This window comes from Mus pahari, chromosome 14 (genome assembly GCF_900095145.1).
Source record: "Mus pahari chromosome 14, PAHARI_EIJ_v1.1, whole genome shotgun sequence".
Classification (NCBI taxonomy): domain Eukaryota; kingdom Metazoa; phylum Chordata; class Mammalia; order Rodentia; family Muridae; genus Mus; species Mus pahari.
The window spans coordinates 86,557,384-86,576,724 of record NC_034603.1 but is presented as its reverse complement, the minus strand read 5'-3'; the positions used below and the strand labels follow the sequence as shown (position 1 = coordinate 86,576,724).

The 19,341-nt window shown below is 52.0% G+C and overlaps 1 protein-coding gene across 7 annotated transcripts in view; it reads right to left on the bottom strand.

Moving 5' to 3' along the window:
• Rnf213 (ring finger protein 213) overlaps positions 1-19,341 on the bottom strand; it is a 96,252-nt gene that overhangs the window by 61,982 nt on the left and 14,929 nt on the right. For 5 of the 7 annotated variants that reach the window (XM_029545940.1, XM_029545939.1, XM_029545943.1 and 2 more), the window contains exons 4-17: positions 17,840-17,968; positions 13,960-14,427; positions 13,642-13,755; positions 12,931-13,082; positions 12,303-12,458; positions 11,724-11,935; positions 8,824-9,107; positions 8,124-8,383; positions 7,080-7,277; positions 4,772-4,994; positions 4,207-4,262; positions 3,682-3,835; positions 2,525-2,689; positions 540-629 (exon numbers count right to left, since the gene is read on the bottom strand). In XM_029545940.1, the coding sequence (XP_029401800.1) occupies positions 540-629; positions 2,525-2,689; positions 3,682-3,835; positions 4,207-4,262; positions 4,772-4,994; positions 7,080-7,277; positions 8,124-8,383; positions 8,824-9,107; positions 11,724-11,935; positions 12,303-12,458; positions 12,931-13,082; positions 13,642-13,755; positions 13,960-14,427; positions 17,840-17,968 (2,661 nt within the window). The remainder of the gene's footprint in view (positions 1-539; positions 630-2,524; positions 2,690-3,681; positions 3,836-4,206; positions 4,263-4,771; positions 4,995-7,079; positions 7,278-8,123; positions 8,384-8,823; positions 9,108-11,723; positions 11,936-12,302; positions 12,459-12,930; positions 13,083-13,641; positions 13,756-13,959; positions 14,428-17,839; positions 17,969-19,341) is intronic. The other 2 variants (XM_029545944.1, XM_029545945.1) reach the window with 1 other exon arrangement.

Sequence of the window (19,341 nt, the reverse complement as noted above, 5' to 3'; positions counted from 1 at the left end):
CCCTATTCTGGTGTTTCTAAAGACAGCTACAATGGACTCACTCATATATATGTGTGTGTGTGTGTGTGTGTGTATGTGTATATGTATGTATGTATGCATATAATGTAATGTGTGTGTGTATATCTTTAAAAAAATAATTATTATTTTAAAAAACTAAAAACTGATTTTCCATATCAGAAGCCTTCATTATTCACACTGAAGAACTGGTGTGTGTGTGTGAGCCTCCATTTCTATTAACTGCCCAGTGCAGTGCCTGCAAGAGTGCAAGAGGACTTCCCTGTATAGGATCCCTCCCCATCATGGCAAAACCCTGTCCTTAGTCTTCTAAGGCCATCACAAAAGAACTTTGACATTTGTTCTTCTGGGGTCAAAAGACAGTGACCAAATCAGAACCATGTCTAAAGTCATGGCTGCCCCCCTGCCACGCCACCATGAGCCTTGACGCTCAAGTGCACCACTCACAACTATTGTGTACGTTAGGTGGCTGGCCTCCTCTACAGTCCTTCCTCTCCCAGTAAGAGTGCCTGGACCTCAGGTACCTGCTTGAGTCTCCCTTCCATGTCTCCCAGCAGTGATCCCTTCCAGCCATGCTTCTCTGGGAAGCCGATCTCCACCAGCCGTCGCCATACCTGCAAAATTAGAGTGATATCCATAAGGTAGAAAAGTAAAGCGGACTGACAGCCAGGCACAGTATGCCAATCTGTGGTCCTGGGTACGTGGGGAATGGAAGCAGGAAGATCACTGAAGTCCAAGAGTTCAAGGCTGACCTGGACACCACAGGAAGACCCTCTCTTGAGAGGAAAGCCAGGTGCATGCTATTATAGCAGTATAAAGGGCTAAGAGCACCAGGCCTCAAGAACAGTATGGCTCTCGGCTCCTCACTGTCACTGGTGAACTGTGCCACTGGTGTGTCAGGGCCACCACCACCCTCCCAGTGTGTCACTGCTCTTTGTTTAGAAAGGGTCTCTCCCCCGGCTCCCTGACTCCAAGCTCATCCTGAAAAGTTTCAGACAGGGACACAAGCTCAAAGAGTAGAAATGCTTCCTCCCACTAAAGTGGGATCACAGAAAGTAATCACAATTTCTAAGGAACAAACGTAACTGCAATGAACCACATGACATCGTACCTGTATGTCCTCAGTGGTCAACTGTGCACCCTGCCCCACAGCTGCCTGACCAATCAGCTCAGAGTGCTGCTGCCCCAGCCTGCTCTAAGTGGCTCTTAGAAACATTTGCTTTCAAGGCTAATGGTCAGGTCAGTCAGGATTTGTGTGCCAACCCCTCCATTAGTGTTCTTTCCTCCTGGGACTAAAACGTCATCTGCAGCGTTCCTGGCCTGATGACCTGGTCCTGCCTTCAGTGATCCTGCTGAATCCTGCTGAATCCTACCGAATGGCTCTCTACAACCGGTTACAGGGCTGGGTTCTGCTGTGTCTTAAGTCACTACTCTTCCATAAAAGAATACAGAACACTGGGCGTGACAGCACCCACCTTTACTCCCAGTGCTGGGGAAGCAGAGGCAGGAGGATCTCTGTGAGTTTAAGGCCAACCTGGGCTACATACCAGGACAGTTAGGACTTTAAAAAACAAAAAAAAAAAACAAACAAAAAAAAACCCTGCCACTAAGAGAATTAAAAAACAAAACAAAACAAAAGTACAAATAAGCTCACTCCACTTATGCACCAATACGGAATTAGATATTAGAAAGCCTTCAGTGTATTCTTTTCAAAATACAGCTGGGTGTGGTGGCACATGCCTTTAATCCCAGCACTTGGGAGGCAGAGGCAGGCGGATTTCTGAGTTCGAGGCCAGCCTGGTCTAGAGAGTGAGTTCCAGGACTACACAGAGAAACCCTGTCTTGAAAAACACCACAAAAAAAAAAAAAAAAAAAAATACAGAGTCACCTTTGCCTTACACAGTGCTGCAGAGATAGCCAGGAGAGCCACAGGGCTCTACCAGACTCCTGTCCTTGGTCACATCTTACACAAGTGTCAGGACTGAAAAACTGACTAAAACCTGATCTCCAGGCTTTGTGTAGAGGGTCTCTGCCTTTTCTGTAAGTTTCCTTTTGCCAGCTCAGGACGAGCCTTTCATACCTGTGACTGTCATATCAGCTGCAGGCACCATGTGCTTCTGGAACACTTCCAGATGATGAAGAACACAGCAACTGCCCAAACCCAAGCCCATCTGCAGGACCATAGCCTCTCATCCTTTCTACAGGCACATCTGGCTGTTTCATTTCAATGTCACACACCTAGCTTACAGCTCCAACATGACCTCCCACATCCCCAGCTGTAAGCAGCATTCCTGACACTGTATCCCCATCACCTCACAGCAAGGGGACCGGGAACCAGCCAGGCCCAGCATTACTTCCCGTCAGGCCATGGGTTGTCAAGGTCCCTTCTTTACAAAGGAACTCCCTAGCTAGAGTTCAGGCCATGATCACAGCTCTTGGGTCAGGGTGATGGTCCCCAGCCCCTTATGTCCACACCTATATGCCTTTGGCAGCTCCCAGGAAGGCTTACCGCCATCTCTTCAGAATAGGTAAGTCGGACGGTGGCTGAGCTTCTGAAGAGCATGTGGCTCTTAAACAAGCTTCGCAGCCAGTTTCTTGTGGTGGCCAGGGCCTCCTGGAGGGTACTTGTCACCAAGTCTTCATAAGATTTTTCGGTCAGCCCCTCGTCAGTATGCTGTGGACACATGAGAGAGGGATTACAAAACCCATAGTCACCATCAGTCCTGATGACCTGAGTCTGATCCCCAGGACCCATATGATGGAAGGAGAAAACTGACTCTTACAAGTAGTCCTGCCTTCCAGACCCCACGCCATGGTGTGGGCTCTGTGTCTCTATCTCTGTCTTGGTCTTCCTCGCATACACCCATGCATGCACACGCAAATGCACATGCCAATGCACACGCACGCATACATACATGCAGTATAAATTTTGTAAAGAAAAACTAAAGGGAATAACATTAAAATATAAATTTAATTATCTCCTATCGATAAAGTCAGAGTTGTGTTTGTGAAGAAAGCGACAGTCCTCTGGCATTTTCAAACGGAGGCGCACAGACTCAGGTGGGGGAATAACTCACAACAATGAGAGAACATTATCTCATATAAACAGAGACAAGGCCAAGCAGATGCAGGTGACACAAAGGATGGAGCCAATACATCCACAGAAAGGAGTAGGAGCCCCAGCCAACTGAAGGTGACGAGAGAATCAAGTTCAAAGAGAGGCACAGAGATCTCAAGTGGCAGCCACGTAATGCTGTTCTCTCCAGCAAGCACAAAGACTGCAAGCTGGTGAAGGTACAGGTGTACTGGACCACCTCAAAGGACACCGACTTTGCTCCTCAGTTTAAGTTAAATATAAAGAAAGTTCCCAAGGGGAAAACAAGGAGTGGACCTGTGCTCAGGGTAGGATGGTCCCCAGTGTGTTCTGTCAACAGTGGAAAAGAAGTACACAGTTAAAGCACCTTTAGCTTGCCTGACATCAGAAGCCTGGCCTACCGCCTCCCTCGAACCCAAGCCCAAGAACTGCCTCCAGCCCAGAGAGAGATCAGCCGGAGCAGGGCCTCAGTCAGCTCCCTCATGGCTGAGTCAGCTTGGATGCCCTTTCAAATTGAGGTTACCGGAAGCCCACACCTCCAATACAGTGTCCAATGAACAGGTCCCACTCACCCCTGGAGGACTGAGCTGAAGCAGTTTACAGAGAAGCTCAGCAGACAGGGCAGGAATCTCGAAGAACTGTTGGTTAGCTGTGATGCTGCAGACAGTTTCATGGAGGGTCAAACACTCAGTAAAGTAGATCTGTAGCAAGCTCTCCCCAAAGATCCTACCCAAAAAAGTACAGAGAAATCATTGAAACAGTTGAGAAATGAGAGTAGGGAAGAGGGGAAGAAAAAGGTTAAATTAAATTAAAAAGAGCAGGTCCTCTGTGTGGGGTGTCTCCTTGCTGGTTCATGTTTACTGAGTGTGTTTGAGCATGGGGCTAGCAGGGGTCTAACTGCTCAGCACGCCTGATGTGCTGGGGTTCAATCCTCAGTTTGCAAAAGAAAAGGGGGGTGGGGGATGGAGAAAGGGCTAGGTAGTCAAAAGCACTTGCTGTGCTATCAGAGGACTAAAGTATGGGTCCCCGCAGACAAATGTCTGCGACTCCAACTCATGGCAGCTGCAGACAAGGCTGCCCTTGGCTTCCCTACTTACCTGTGCTGATAAATGTCCACAAGGTGCATCAGCATTTTAAAGACGTTCTTGACACCCTAAAACAGCGAAAAGAAGGGAGGATGTAATCTTGACGTGGCTGCATTTTTAGAGATTGAGTCAAGAAAGAAAAGGCCGCAGAGCACTGACTCCAAATAGCTACTCTTCTGCCTCACATTAGGAAAGTCGCAATACAAAATTATACTGCTCTGTTTTCTGAGCATGCCGACGTGTGTGTGTGTGTGTGTGTGTGTGTGTGTGTGTGTGCGCGCGTCCATGCGTGCGTGTGTGTGCGCGCGTGCGCGTGCGTCCATGCGTGCGTCCATGTGTGTGTGTGTGTGTGTGTGCGCGCGCGCGCGTCCATGCGTGCGTGTGTTTGTGTGTGTGTGTGTGTGTGCACGCGCGCGTGCGCATGTTTCCACTCCTCCCCCACTTACCTCTCTTTCTTTGGGCCTGTGGTGCTGAGGATGAGACTCAGGCTTTTGCTCTACCACTGAGTGCTCGCTGCCCTGTGGCAGTTAACCTGTTCCTCCTAAGCCAGCACTTGCTACCTGCCCCCACAACCCACCTCCACGTTCTGGTATGAGATCTTCCCTAGCCCTCGAAGGCGGTATGAAATCCCTTGCAAACAGTCCAGGACCCGAGCGGGCACTTGACTCAGGTAGTCTATGGAGTTCTCCAAGTAGGAAGATAAGCTTTCAAGAGGGACCAAGCTGAGCCAGGAGCGGAAGAGGTACTCATCCACACACAGCAGGGCCATCCTACTCTCCATGAACTGGAGGGCCTGGCTCCTGGGGAAAGACAACACAAGGCACGGTGAGACTGAGACGGCAGCAGTCAGGACTGACACAAAGTAAGACAGAACAGCAGGCTCTGATCTGAAGGGTTACAGTGCTTCATGGGAAACGAAAGTCCAGGTACCCCTGAAGACTGGACGCTTCACTCCAGACCACGAGGGGCTCTCTGCTTCATCCTGTACCATATCAGCGGCAGAACTGGATGGAGCGGCAAGCTTTGTGTGGATTCAGTTGGCAGAAACTGAATGCCCAAATGCCCAGGGTGACTGCTCATCCCTGTTGCTGTGGCCAGCCTGCAGCAGGCTCCAATCCGACAGCTGTCTCGGCTCTTACCCCACAACATCACCACTGGATGGCCACTGTCACCACACACTGTAAGGTGGTCATGGTCCTCACCCCTGTACACGTTTCTACCCAAGACTCCACCAGCACCACCACCTCAGAGGCCAAGGTTCACCATGATGTGGCACAGCACAACACACCACTGTTATTCCTAAAGTGCTGGGAAAGACAGCAGCCGCCTCCTCTGGTTGAAGCAGACAGTGCCCTGGTCATCATGGCAGGGGATGTGGGACTTCCTCCATGATGCTACTCTCCACTGTGCCCGCTGGCCACCTCCCACACAGAGTACAGGCGCTGTTTGCCACTCTCTGAGCTACACCCATCCCTGACCAGGGGTCTGCAAGGCTAAGTGGAGTTAACAGTTGACTGTGCTCAGGATCACTTGAGGTCTTAAGGATCCAAATGCAAGGTGGCGGCTGTTCCAGCAGCCGGCAGCAGTGAGGGTGGTTCCGAACAGGTCGGGAGAGAGGTTGTAAAAATACATTTTCTTCTAAGTATGTGTTCTACTCAGTGTCACAGTCTTCTCAAAAACTTCAAATTCTACCCCCACTGCCATAAACTTACCATATGATATATGAACTTAATGCATATGTGTTCGCGCGTGCGCACGCGTGCACACACGCGCGCGCACACACACACACACACACACACACACACACGTGCATGCCTGCGCACACATACACCACAATAAGGAAAGATAGTGAAGCTATTCTCATGAGACATACAGCGGACGGGAAACAGGCTATGGTTCAAATCCCAGCCTCTACATACTTCCTGCCATCGCCAGCACTGAGGGATAAGCCGTTACTGGATGAACAACGAAGGCCTATTAGCCTGAGGTGGCTCCTCCATGGAGTGAGGGGGAAATGTACCACAACAGAATATGTGACATGACGTTACAATGCTGTGCACTGCCATGTTGAAATTCCCCTGCTACTGTGGTACATAAATACCTGGGGCACAGCCCAGTGGGAGAGCACCTGCTCACCATGCTAGGCCCCTGGGTTCTCTCTGCAGTCTGAGGAAAAGGGAAGGAATGTGAGGGAGAAAGAGAAAAGAAGGGGAGAGGAGGGAAAAGAAAGAAAAAAGTATAGATTTGATGCCTTGAATCTAAGTTTTCTATGGAACTCTTTTTGTTTGATTGTTTTGTTGTTTTTCTTTTTTTGTTGTTGTTTGTTTTTGCTTTTTGTTTGTTTGTTTGTTTTTCGAGACAGGGTTTCTCTGTGTAGTCCTGGCTGTCCTGGAACTCACTCTGTAGACCAGGCTGGCCTCGAACTCAGAAATCCGCCTGCCTCTGCCTCCCAAGTGCTGGGATTAAAGGCGTGCACCACCATGCCTGGCTGTTTTGTTGTTTTTCAAGACAGGGTTTCTCTGCGTGTCTCTGGCTGTCCTGGAACGCACTCTAATTCCAGGGTGGCCTCACCTGCCTGTCTGTGCCCCTCTGCCTCCCAAGTGCTAGGGTTGAAGATGTGGGCCACCACCCAGATTCAGCAGCTCCTAAAACACACAGAGCACCCGTGTTGTCGTTGTCGTTGGCACCGAAATGTACACCACCCCCAGCTCTGGGCCTGCTGACAGTTAAAATTGTTCTTCGTAACTTATGTTGACGCTAAAGGACGACTGTTCCTGCCATCCTCGCGGGTGGGAAAAGGGTCAGCGTGCAGCCGAGTGCAGCCTGCAGTACGCACACAGCCCGGGGATCTGGGGTTGGTGTCAGGGCGCAGTTCCTCAGCTTACTTAGTGTGTGCTTTGTCCCGAAACTCTGAGAAGGGGATTCCTTCGAGGCCTGCCCAGGTGTCCTCGGCCTGGCTCTTGGAGTTCTCCTTGGGTGGAGGCCTCTGCATGCAGGAGTGCAGGAGAGGTAGGATGCCCAGCCAGCGGTCGCACCTCTCGTCTGCGCACCTGAGGCATAGTTTTGTCAAGCACGCACGCCATCTAGAAGGGAATGAAGGAGTCGGTGAGGGGAGGATGGTTCAGTGGTCTGTCTGTAACCACCACCTGCAGAGCCCAAGCTACACTGTGACAGGGTCACAAGGACTGGACAGGGTCCACACCAGGAGATGGTTCTGTCGAAAGAAAGTCAGGGTATTCCAGCCCCACTCCTAAAGCAGGTCCCATCAAACCAGCCTCCAGCGATGCTGTGAAAGCCCAAGCCAGGGTCACTGTGCTCACAGGGTCACCTCCAGATGTGCTGTGACCCAGCAGGGATAACAAGCTTCCTAATCCGAGTGGCCCAGGGAGAGCCCAGGAAACACATCCCGGGCTTCCGCAGACGCCGAGACACCTGGGCAAGCACTGAAAACTCATCTCGCACTCTACGGTCCCTCGACGGAGAGGCATAGGCTTGCTTCAAACTCCTGGGCTCAAAGGATTCCCCCACCTCAGCCTGCCAGACATCTGGGACTACAGACATGCAACACACACTACCCAAAGCTCCATGAGCAGGCGTGCTGGCTCACACCCAAAGCTCAGCACTCAGCAAGCATAGGGCAGACATCTCGTGAGTCCGAGCAACCTGGGCTGCGCAGTGAGGCTCTAGTACGGGGGGGGAAAAAAAAAAAAAAGTAACGACCCTGGGGCTGGAGAGAAGGCTCCATAGCTAAGAGCACTATTTCTCTTGCAGAAGACCCAGGCTTAGTTCCCAGTATCCACACGGTGGCTCACAGCTGTCTGGAGATCTAACACCTTTTTCCAGCCTCGGTGGGCACCAGGCATGCACACAGTGTGCAAATGTACATGCACTTGAAACACGCAGACACATAAGAAATAGACAGGGAATACCTTTGAGGCATGCTGAGGACAGGGCTCAGGTCGCTGTGGAGGGCTTCTGGTGAGCCAGCACTCGGAATGAGGAGATAGCACAGCGAATCCAGGTCCTTTTTGGGTACAGTAAAGCCAGCTGCTTCCACCACGAAAAGGATGCTCAGGCCCAGCGCCAGCTTACTCCTCACGGGGCAGTCAGCAGGCAGAGACTCCCCACTCTTTCCTTCCAGGAACGGGGCCATCTGCTTTTTCACATGCTCCCACAGGTTCATCCTCACCTGGTCCCAGGAGGGAAGCACGTGTGAGCATGCAGGGCACACTCAGAGGCTGGGTGACTGTGCCAGGGACAGAGACACCAGAGCAGGGAGCACAGCATGCCCAGGAGCACTTGCTTCTCCCCTGCTTCACCACTGAGGCACACGGGTGCTCAGTCACGTGGGGTTCACCACTGAAGCACACGGGTGCTCAGTCCCCAGGCCTGCAGGGCGGGGACCTGGTGGGAGGGTGGTATCCTAGAGACAGCCACACCACAGGAAGGAAAGGTGTAAGGGGGAGCCTGCCCTTTCTGAGAGATCAGGACAAATCCTGGAGGCGGTGCACAGAGGAAGCCCCCTGTCCCCAATCTGTACTCGGCCACTCAGTGCAGGGGTCATCTAGCCTCTAGTTAGTTTACTGCCTGTCTACTCCTGAGCTGCTGGTACCAGTGGGGAGCGGGTACCTCTTTCTCCTCATACTGCAGACTGGCCCATCTCCTTGCATGGCCGTCGTGAATCATGGGCTCTCGGACCACTGAGTAAAACTGGTGGAATTGAGTCATGAAGCTCTGCAGGTTGGTGGCACTCCAGGGCTGGAGCACACTGAAGATGCGGTCCAGCATGACCACAGCAGCCTGCTTCTTCCCTCTCACCAGGTCTTTTCTTGTGCTATCGAGGATGCGGTTCTTGGCTAGCTGGAGCAACCCAGTGGACTTCATGCAGATTATGTCATCATACTGATGCCAGTCTGAGGGGACAGAAGGATGGGTGTTGGGGTTGGCCTGGTGCCACTGAATGCATTCAAATGCTAAATTCTGGACTAATAGATGTGGTTTCCCCAAGAGGGAATTGGGGCACACCAGCTTCTGCGGTGTAAACCTTGCTTCCCAAGTTAATTGGTCAATAAAAAGTTAAAGCCTGTGATTGAGCAATAGAAAGAGGTGGTCAGACTTCCTGGGAGGGAGATAGGAACTCTGGAAAAAAGAAAAAAGGGCTTTGTAACTGGAGGACGAGGAGCCTGGAGGGCATGTCTAGCCGCCTAGCTAGGGCCTGGAGGGCATATCTAGCCGCCTAGCTAGGGCCTGGAGGGCATGTCTAGCCGCCTAGCTANTCTAGCCGCCTAGCTAGGGCCTGGAGGGCATGTCTAGCCGCCTAGCTATGATCAGCTAGCACAGGCATGTACCTGTGCAGCCCAAAGTCAGCAGTGGGAACCTTGGGTTGGGCATGTAGCTCACTGGTAGTGGCTGCTTTAGCACATACAAAGCCCCGGATCACCTGTACCATATACACATGGAGGACAGAACGCACCAGCAATGCCAGTGATCTTTGACTATATGGCCAAGGCCAATCTTTAAAAAAAAAAAAAAAAGGCAAGGGCGCTTGGCTGCTCTAGTAGAGGGCTGTGGTTCGGCTCCCAGCACCCACGTGATGGCTTACAACAGCCTGCATTCATGTCCAGTTCTAGGGGATCTGATGCCCTCTTCTGGCTTCTGGGCACACACGTGACACACATACATGTACAGGTGAACGTGAAGAGCCAGACCGACCCCATCCCAAGACTTTCTCAGAGGCCCAGATGAAGGGACAAAGGGAAGTTTAGTTTTGTGTCCTTGTCCAGAAGTGGGAATGGCAGAGCGAGTCCAGGGCTGAGCCAGTGGCTCTATAGAGATTTAAGGGGACCCAAGTCTTCCAGCGGCTGTGTCTGAGGAATACTGTGTTCTCTTTGACAACATCATGTTACTCGGCTCTCTGCTAACCTTGGCCATGTCCCCCACCCCCACCCCTCCTTAATATATAAGCACACACACACACACACACAAAATAAAAAAATTAATCTGTCTTTCAAAAAGTAAAAATAAAACAAAAATTTAAAGACCAGCCTGGGTAACATAGTCAAATCTTGTCTTTAAAAAAAAAAATTTATGGGAGGGCTGGAGAGATGGCTCAGCAGTTAAGAGCACCGACTACTCTTCCAGAGGTCCCTTCCCAGCAACCACATGGTGCCTCACAGCCATCTGTAATGGAATCCCATGCCCTCTCCTAGTGTCTGAAAATAGCTACAGTTACTCATATAAAATAAATGCATAAATCTTGTTTTGTTTTGTTTTGGTTTTTGGTTTTTCCAGACAGGGTTTCTCTGTATAGCTCTGGCTGTCCTAGAACTCACTTTGTAGACCAGGCTGGCCTTGAACTCAGAAATCCGCCTGCCTCTGCCTCCCGAGTGCTGGGATTAAAGATGTGTGCCACCATGCCCATCTTATAAATACATAAATCTTAAAAAAAATTTTTTTTTAATTATGGGATCTGTGGAAACAACTCAGTTGATAAAGGCCCCTGCTGTCACTCCTAATAAATTGTCCTCTGACCTCCACAAGCATGGCCTGGCTTCTTGTGGTGTAAACACACACACACACACACACACAGAATCACACACACACAAATAAACCTGATAAAATATTTTTAAAGTTATTTAAAATGCTGAGACCCTGGGTTCTGTCATCAGTACTGAGAAAAAACAAAGGCTACACTGAGTAAAGCCACAGGCTGGTGAAGAGGCTCAGCAGGGACTCCAGCTGTCTCCCCTGCCCTCCCCCAACACACACACACACACACACACACACACACACACATACAAACACACACAAACATGCATGCGCACACACTCACACATGCGTGTGCACACACATGCATGCACACAAGCACACACACAAGCACACATGCATGCGCGCGCACACACACTCACATGCACATACGTGCACGCACACACATGCACACACGCATGCACATCAGGCACACGTGCGCACATGCACGTGCGCGCGCACACACACACACTAACATGCACACACATGCACTCCGCCCCAAGTGCTGCTTCATCAACTCAAACAATGAACTGAGTAATAAAATAACTCAAGCCTCTTGACTCTGACAGAGGTACAAGAAGGGGATGTAGCACATGGCTGGGCGATTCCTTTACGGCGGGGCCGTGGAAGGAGGACAGACACATGGCTGTGAGGCTGAAGAGGCTAGTGAGCAGAAGAAGTGACTCTTGGCCCGTCTCTTCAAAGCCACCTTGTGACAGTTCTGAAAGAGGCAGACCACTGCCCCACCCGCTCCACCCTCGGTCCCAGCCAATGCTTCACAGAGCTCCTCCAATCCAGCTCCTGGAGACTTTCTCTGCTTCCTTCACACAGTAGGGGGTTAAGTCAAACTAGCTTCCAGAGGCAACTTTCCTCCTCAAAGAAACAGAGGCGGGGCCAGGGCCAAGACAGAGGCAGGGCCAGGGCCAAGCAGGGGACCCAAACCCTGATTTCTGCTCCCCAGGCAGGCGGGGAGTTGACTGGCTAAGGGCCCTCAGACGTCTCACCTCCATTGCCCAGTAGAGAAGAGACAACCTGCAGACAACGATTCACGTGCTCTCCTTTCTTCTGTGCCTGTTCATAGATGAACTCATACTCCACGGTATCCTTGCTACTGCCACCACGGTGAATGACATACTTATAAGGGATGGGTTTGTCCAGGCTCTGTCTGGGAATGTCCATTTTGCCCTCGATGAGAATCCCCAGGTCCTGCAGGTCTCTGTGGAGGGACATAATATAGCCATTTACCAGAGCACACGGCATGAGAGCCCAGACCAAGGCTATAGTATTTTTAAGGGCATTTACAGCCAGAACCCAAAAAGAAACACATGCTGGAGAAGGAAATAGAAGCTCATTTTCAAACCAGGCAGTGATGGCTCACGCCTCTGATCTCAGCACTCAGGAGGGAGATGAGGCAGGAAGATTATTGTGAGTTCCGGGCCAACCAGGCCAGAAGAATGAGACTATATTTCAAAGAAGCAAACCAAAACAAAAGAAAAAGAAAAAAGCGAAGAAAGCAAGGGAAGGGTGGGGCGCACACAGCCTTTGTCACATGACTACTGACAGAGGCCCTGTGAGATACTCACTGGGTGCAGTACATCTCGCAGGCATCAGTCCAGCCTTTCTGCCCGAGTCCATTTCCCCCTCTGACATACACTTTGTGCTCCTCCGGATTGAATCCAAAGTGACGGGAGACAATAGCGTGGAAGTACACAGTGACTCTATCCCCTGGGTTAAATGCACTGGGAAGAGCAAGAAAGAAACAATGGCTTACAGGGTGCGTGCACACATGCAGGCACGCATACACACACACACACATACATGTACACACATGCAGGCACACGCACACATGCGCACACACAGCATTGTAATTTCTCTGCTGTGGATCAACACATCTAAGTGCACGTGCCAGCCATTCAGGCTCAGACACACCGACCCAGCCGGCCACTGGTTCTCCCAGCTAGAAAGGAGGCACCGCCCAGCCCCAGCTAGGAATAGTCAGGGGTGGGGGGGCTGGGACAGCCATATGACCTCATCAGGGACAGTTCCTTAGGCTCACATTGACTACGAGGCCTAAGGACAGGACCAGGAAGGGAGGACTTGGGACTAGTGTCCCAGGAGGGCGCTGACAGGAGATACAGGCTGGGTGGGACAAGAGCTGCACGAAGCTGGCAGAGCCACAACACAGGCACATTGCAAGGGCCCATGTGCTACCTTGTAGGCTCCAGTGCAGCCGCCTGCTGGGTTTTCACGGCTGTGGCATAGTTTCTGCCCTCTCCTGGCTTCTTCTGATCTTCTGGCTGGGTGTTGCCACCTTCATTACTTTTCCTAACACGGGTGGCCAACTTGCCTTTGAGTTCAGCTTCCTGGAACAAGCAAATAAGTCCCAGTGCTTAAGACAATATGTGTCTCACATCCACCAGGGCCCATCCACACTCAGAACCTGTCAGGACCTTCTGGTCTACTTTCCATGACACGCAGGAGCCCCCTCTCTTGTTCACAGCCCATCTATCCCTCACCTCTAAGAACAGGCCCACCACATCCTATCTTAAGGCCTTGGCACGTGCCATTCCCTGTCAGGGCACTTTCCAGAGTCTGTGGCTCAACCCTCACTTCTGATTCCTGCTCCCACTGTACCTCCCCAGGTCTCACCCAGCCACCCAAGCCGAAGGAGCTACCTCCTCTCAGGACACCAACCAGCATACCCCCAGGACCCTCCCAGGACTGGTCCCATGTTTCCTCAGAGAACTACTTCCTTCCCGCTCATCTCTAGTATGGGAGCTCCATGGAGACAGGCTCTGCCTCGCACATGACATCCTTGTAAACACTGGACCATCATCCAGGGATGACAGGCTGAGGAAGCCATGACTAACACAAGACAGAAGAGGAGCCCTGCGAGCTGGACACCTCCTAGCAAGCCTCTACCTGGTCTCTGTCCTTGGAGATTGCGGGGCTCACAGGCAAGGGTTTCTGTTTCCGAACATCATCTCCTGTTTCCTTCCCCGCTGTCTTCACCAGACTGGCCGCAGCATCGATTGGCTAGAAGAAACCGAGACCACCAAGCCTTGAGTCATGGTGTCGACAATACGAAATGCTCCGGCTTCAGTAGGCAGAGGGGGGAGCCCTGCCCTGCCCTGTCCAGGGAGAAAGTCCCAGGGAGTGTGGAGACATTGGACTCACAAGACACAGCCTACCCCCGTACCCCATCCACTGCTGCCATGTTCCAGTCTGTTTCACACTCACCGGCACTTTCTCCTCTTGTCCAGATGTCTCCCCCTTAGACTCAGTCAATGGGGCCTTCTGGGAAGCATCACTCATCTTAGGGTGGCCTTTAAAGGCAGAAAGGGCCGGGCCCCCCTCTAGGGGCAGGCCCTTGTCCACTGAGGGCTTAGAGGTATTGAGGTCCTTCACTGCTGCATGGTCACTGGGAGCAAGGTTGCTCTGAGCGTCTTTGCATTCTGCAGCCTGACCCAGCAGAGGGCTGCTGCTGCCCTCGGTGTGCACGGAGCCATCCTCCATTGGCATGTTCTCTGTGTCCAGGGAATGCCCAGGCTGACTGGCCGCACCACCCTGCTGGGCTGGGTTCTGGGGCAAGGTTGAGTCATGGGATCCAGGGCTCGGAGGCATGTCCAGACTCCAGAGGCCAGAGGAAGGTGCCTCTGAGGAAGAAATGGTGCTCTGTCTCTTCCTCCTTCTCTTCTCCTTCTTACTCTAAACAGAGATATTGTTTTATTCCTTAGAGTCTCCGTGACCCCGGCACTCCTCTCCAGGCTCCTGTACAAACCCACAAGCAGGTGGAGCTGGCTGTCCAGCACACCTTAGACCTACCCCATCCTCAGCTTCTTTTTATCATTTTTGTATTTATGACAGTTTGGCCTGCATGTATGTCTTGTTTTTTTTGTTGTTGTTTTTTTTTTTTGGTTTTGTTTTTGTTTTTTTCGAGACAGGGTTTCTCTGTATAGCCCTGGCTGTCCTGGAACTCACTCTGTAGACCAGGCCGGCCTCGAACTCAGAAATCTGCCTGCCTCTGCCTCCCGAGTGCTGGGATTAAAGGCGTGCGCCACCACGCCTGGCTGGCCTGCACGTATGTCAATACATAACATGTGTGCCTGGTGCCCAAGGAAGTGGTGACCCTCCTCCGCATGGGTGCTGGGAATCAAACCCCAGTCCTCTGCAAGAACAAGTGCTCTTAACCACTGAGCCGACCTCTTTCGCTTGGGCAGAGTAGAACTAAATGAAGGGAGAGGATGGCAGAGCTGAGGAGACGTCAGAAGGTGAGGCCACACTCTGCCAGAGCATGAGTCTCACTCAGACTCACGCCTCATGGGACACACCTGGGGCCCCCTGTGGACATTCACAAGCTTCCCACACAGGACACCCATGCACTACATGGCACAAAATGGCAGAGAACTAAAAGGAGGGTTGGAGTGGTTTGAATATGGTTGGCCCGGGGAGTGGCGCTATTAGGAGGTATGGCCTTGTTAGAGTAGGTATGTCACTGTGGGCGTGGCCAAAGAGACCCCCCTCATAACCACATGGGAGCCAGTCTTCTCTTAGCTGCCTTCAGATGAAGATGTAGAACTCTCAGCTCCTCCTGCAGCATGCCTGCCTGGATGCTGCCATGCTCCTGCCTTGATAATGGACTGAACCTCTGAACCTGTAAGCCAGCCTCAATTAAATGTTGTCCTTATAAGAGTTACCTTGGTCAAAGCAAATCCTGAGACAAGGGTGAAAAGCAGGCATTCCCTGGCTCACTGAGTGACTTACCCTCACTCCCAGGCAAGGCTTCCCACCTTAGGAACTTGACCGCCTAGGAGCAGGTTGTCAGAACCCAGGTTCCCAGGATGTGACATTCTGGGTAGCTGATGGAGTCCCTATCCTATATCTAGTGCCTCAGGATGCCCTGAACCCCAACAGAATGTGACAAGGCCATCGACCAACAGCTGTGGCTGGGCTCTGAGCTACACTCTCTGGGAAAGAGACAAAGACTGGGTGTACATCTGCTCCTGTGGTGAGGCCCCAAGTGAGCCTGCCAGCAGGCTCCACAGGCGCCTTACAGAGTGAGTTGTTGGCCTAAGGACCAGCAGCCAGGGCTGTGTACCAGAAAACAGAAATAGACCTGAGATGCAGCGCATCAGTAATGCTTAACACGCACGAGGCCCTGGGTTTAGTCCCCAGGACCGTATGACCAGGTATAGTGCTGTGTGCCTGTTATCCCAGCAGTTACAACACTTGGGAGTTAGAGACAGGAGGATTACAAGTTCAGAGTCATTCCCAAGTACACAGTCAGCTTGGGGAAAAAGGATTTTCAGAAAATAAATTTAAGGGAGAAAGAGGTGAGAGCCGGTCTGCTGACACCCACATTCTCTTCACCCCTTGACCTACTGTCAAGTCCTGAGTCTCCGCTCCTCTTCACCCTACTTTGCCTACCTCCCACCGTGTCTGAATCAGACCTTCCCTGCTTGGGTCCTGCTGGCCCCAGATGATATTGGGACCATTTGTAGAGAATTTCAACTCCAGATCTTCCATCTCAAGGTTGGCTGAGGGACATAAGAGTAGGGGACAGAGCCGGGCGTGGTGGCGCACGCCTTTAATCCCAGCACTCGGGAGGCAGAGGCAGGCGGATTTCTGAGTTCGAGGCCAGCCTGGTCTACAGAGTGAGTTCCAGGACAGCCAGGGCTATACAGAGAAACCCTGTCTCGAAAAACCAAAAAGAAAAAAAAAAGAGTAGGAGACAGGTAGGGTCTTTGGGCCACGCTAGAATTGCGCTTTGCAGGATGAGCAGGACGTACGTCACAAAGGCAAAGCCTGCCCTTGACTGACTAAGACAAGATTGTGTTACTGCTTCTGTTTTTCCTCCCAGTCCAGAACCCCTGTCTCTGCTCTGGCACCTTCCCCTCAGCATTTCCTGTGAGCAAACTGACACCACCTGAGCCTTGTTCTTGCTGGACTCCTGGCAGAGCCGCAGGGCGTACAGCCTTCTGAGATTGGTCTCCCCATTTGTGCAGAGGCCGGATCCTGTAAGATGAGCCCTGGTAATGGAGTGGCCACTGAAGAGAAGGTGTCTGCAAGTGCGGTAAGTGTCACCTAGTGGTATCCCTAGGACAAATGTTAGCCCTGAGGCAGATGGGTACACGGAGAGCAGGGGATGGTTGGTCACCTGGCCACAGAGCAGGCCACAGACCTTCCACAGGCACCAATGGCAGACTCTGTGTCTGAGAGGAGGAGAGGACACCATGCTATGCCAGCCCCACCCAAGTCTCAAGTTTGAGTCAGAACACAGTGACAGCTCCCGGATCCCACATCCCCCTGGTCTCAGCCATGTGGTTCAGGGGACACAGCTCTGCTCCCGCTCTGGAATGAGGGTGGGTTACGAGCTTACGGAAGGAACACCAGTTCCTACTGCACGGCCTGGCGCCCCATCATGGGTCAGCCTCCCAACCCAATCACAACTCATGAGGTCTAAAGGAAGCTGTTTCGTTCTTCTGTAGAGGGCACCAGAGGCAATCTCTCACTCCCTGAGCAGAGCGTGATGGGTAGGTGGCTGTAGACTCAGTGGCTAATCATAAATATTGGAAGGCTGAGAGGCAGGCAGCACTAGGAAGTCAGAGCAGAGTGAGCCATGGAGGGACCCTTCATCCCAGCTCCTGATCAAGCCCCATCGAAGGACTCAGCAGTGACACAGAGCAGATTCCCCTCAGCCAGTTCCAGCTGGCCGCCCAGTGGTTTGCAACCAAAAGGTCTCCAGTGTCTCAATGGATCAAACGTCACACTGGGTTTCTCTCCTGCTTACCTAAGTCACTGTTCTGCCACGATGACACAAACAGACAAACAGACTCTTATAAACAAACAAACACAGGGTCCGGGAAGCACCTCCCATACCTGACCCCTGACCTTCAGACCCCTTAGATTAGAACTGCCCCCTCCCAAATCCAAGCCCAAGCTAGGACCCTGCCTGGTCAACCTCCTCAGTCACAAGCCAAGTCCACACTGCCACACCCAGCTACGGCTCAGCTCACCAGCCTTCTTCCCTCCTATTAGGGGCAGGCAATTTGGAATGCGGCAACGACACTTGGTAGCTAGCACACAGGCGAGGATGGGGGTGACTGTGTCCTCAAGCTACCTGCTCAGTGTCCATGACCTCACACCCGGCTGTCTCCTCCTTCTTCCTCTTGCTGGGAGGGCACTGAGCACCTTCAGGACCACCAGCTGTGTCCTCCGAAGCATCTACAAAGACCTCTGGGTCCACTTCCTGTTGAGATATGACAGCCCTCAAACAGGGCAGGGTTACGCCCTGCCCTGCTCCGCTCCTGGAAAAGCCTCAGGAACCTCCATCTAGGTGAAGGCCCAGGCGTGGCCACCACCTTACAAGGAATGAGCCACCTCCCCAGCACCTTTGAGAGTCCACAGCCAATGGCAGGAGGCATAGGGACACGGATGGGCAAGCACCCTAAGGTCTAGCGCAAGCGATACAACAACTTCACACCAAGCAGCTCAGCTAGATAGGCTCAGCACAACGCACCTGGCCACCACTAAGTCTCTTCTTGCCTTCCTGCAAGACACACAAACCCACTAGCCTGAGTGGAAGTGAAAAAATCAGCCAAGAGCTCCCTGTTAGTCAGCACAGAAAAGCTACCACAGAAAAGCCAGGATGGAGGAAGCAGGCCAACTCTTATCACCCACTGGCTCCACCAGCCAGGAAGATGCCGTGACCCCCCATCACGGGCCCATCAATGGGACTGGGGTGAGGCTGCCGAGTGGCTCCCAAGCTTGGCTTCTGAGGCCATCTCTCCCGATGCCCACCTCAGCACACAACACACAGTGCTGATGCATCACGCTGCCATTACAACCACTCTAGGAAATGCACTGGCATCTCACGAAGGACCACGCAGTGGTGTCAGAACACACACAAAGGATCCCACAAGCCAATCACCAGACAGTCCATTAGCATTCACATCTCCAACCCAGCCCATGCATATTTGGGCATTTTTGCTAGTATCAGTACTCCTTCAAAGATTTGTTTGTTTTTAATTATGTGTACGTGTCTGTGTGTGTAATGAGTGCAGGTCACTCCAGCGACCACAAGAGGACGACGGATCCCATGGAGCTGGAATTACAGGCCTGAGCTGCCTCAGGTAGGTGCTGGGTTCTCTGCAAGAGCAGCAAGGACTCCATCCATTTTAAAATGACCAGTTCCACGCAGAGTGTTGTTGGCCACCACCTGTCTAACAGATTCCCATTCTCATTACCCCAAAGGTGCAACTCCTACCAGACCACGCCTCTTACCCAGACACAGGCAACACTAATCCCTCCCCCTGAGAACATGCCTACTTTATACTATATACTATATACTATATACATGGACTCATGCCCTGGGGTTGTGTTGCTATACACACATTCGGGGTGGTTTGAATAAGTACGGACCCACAGACTCATGTGTTTGAATGCTTGGCTCATAAGAAGTGGCACTGTTAGGAGGTGTGGCCTTTTATGTCACTGCAGGGGCGGGCTTTGGGGTCTCTTATGCTCAAACTCTGTCCAGTATGGATGGAGTCTTATGCTGCCTTCAGATCAAGATGTGGAATTCTGTCGGGCGTGGTGGCGCACGCCTTTAATCCCAGCACT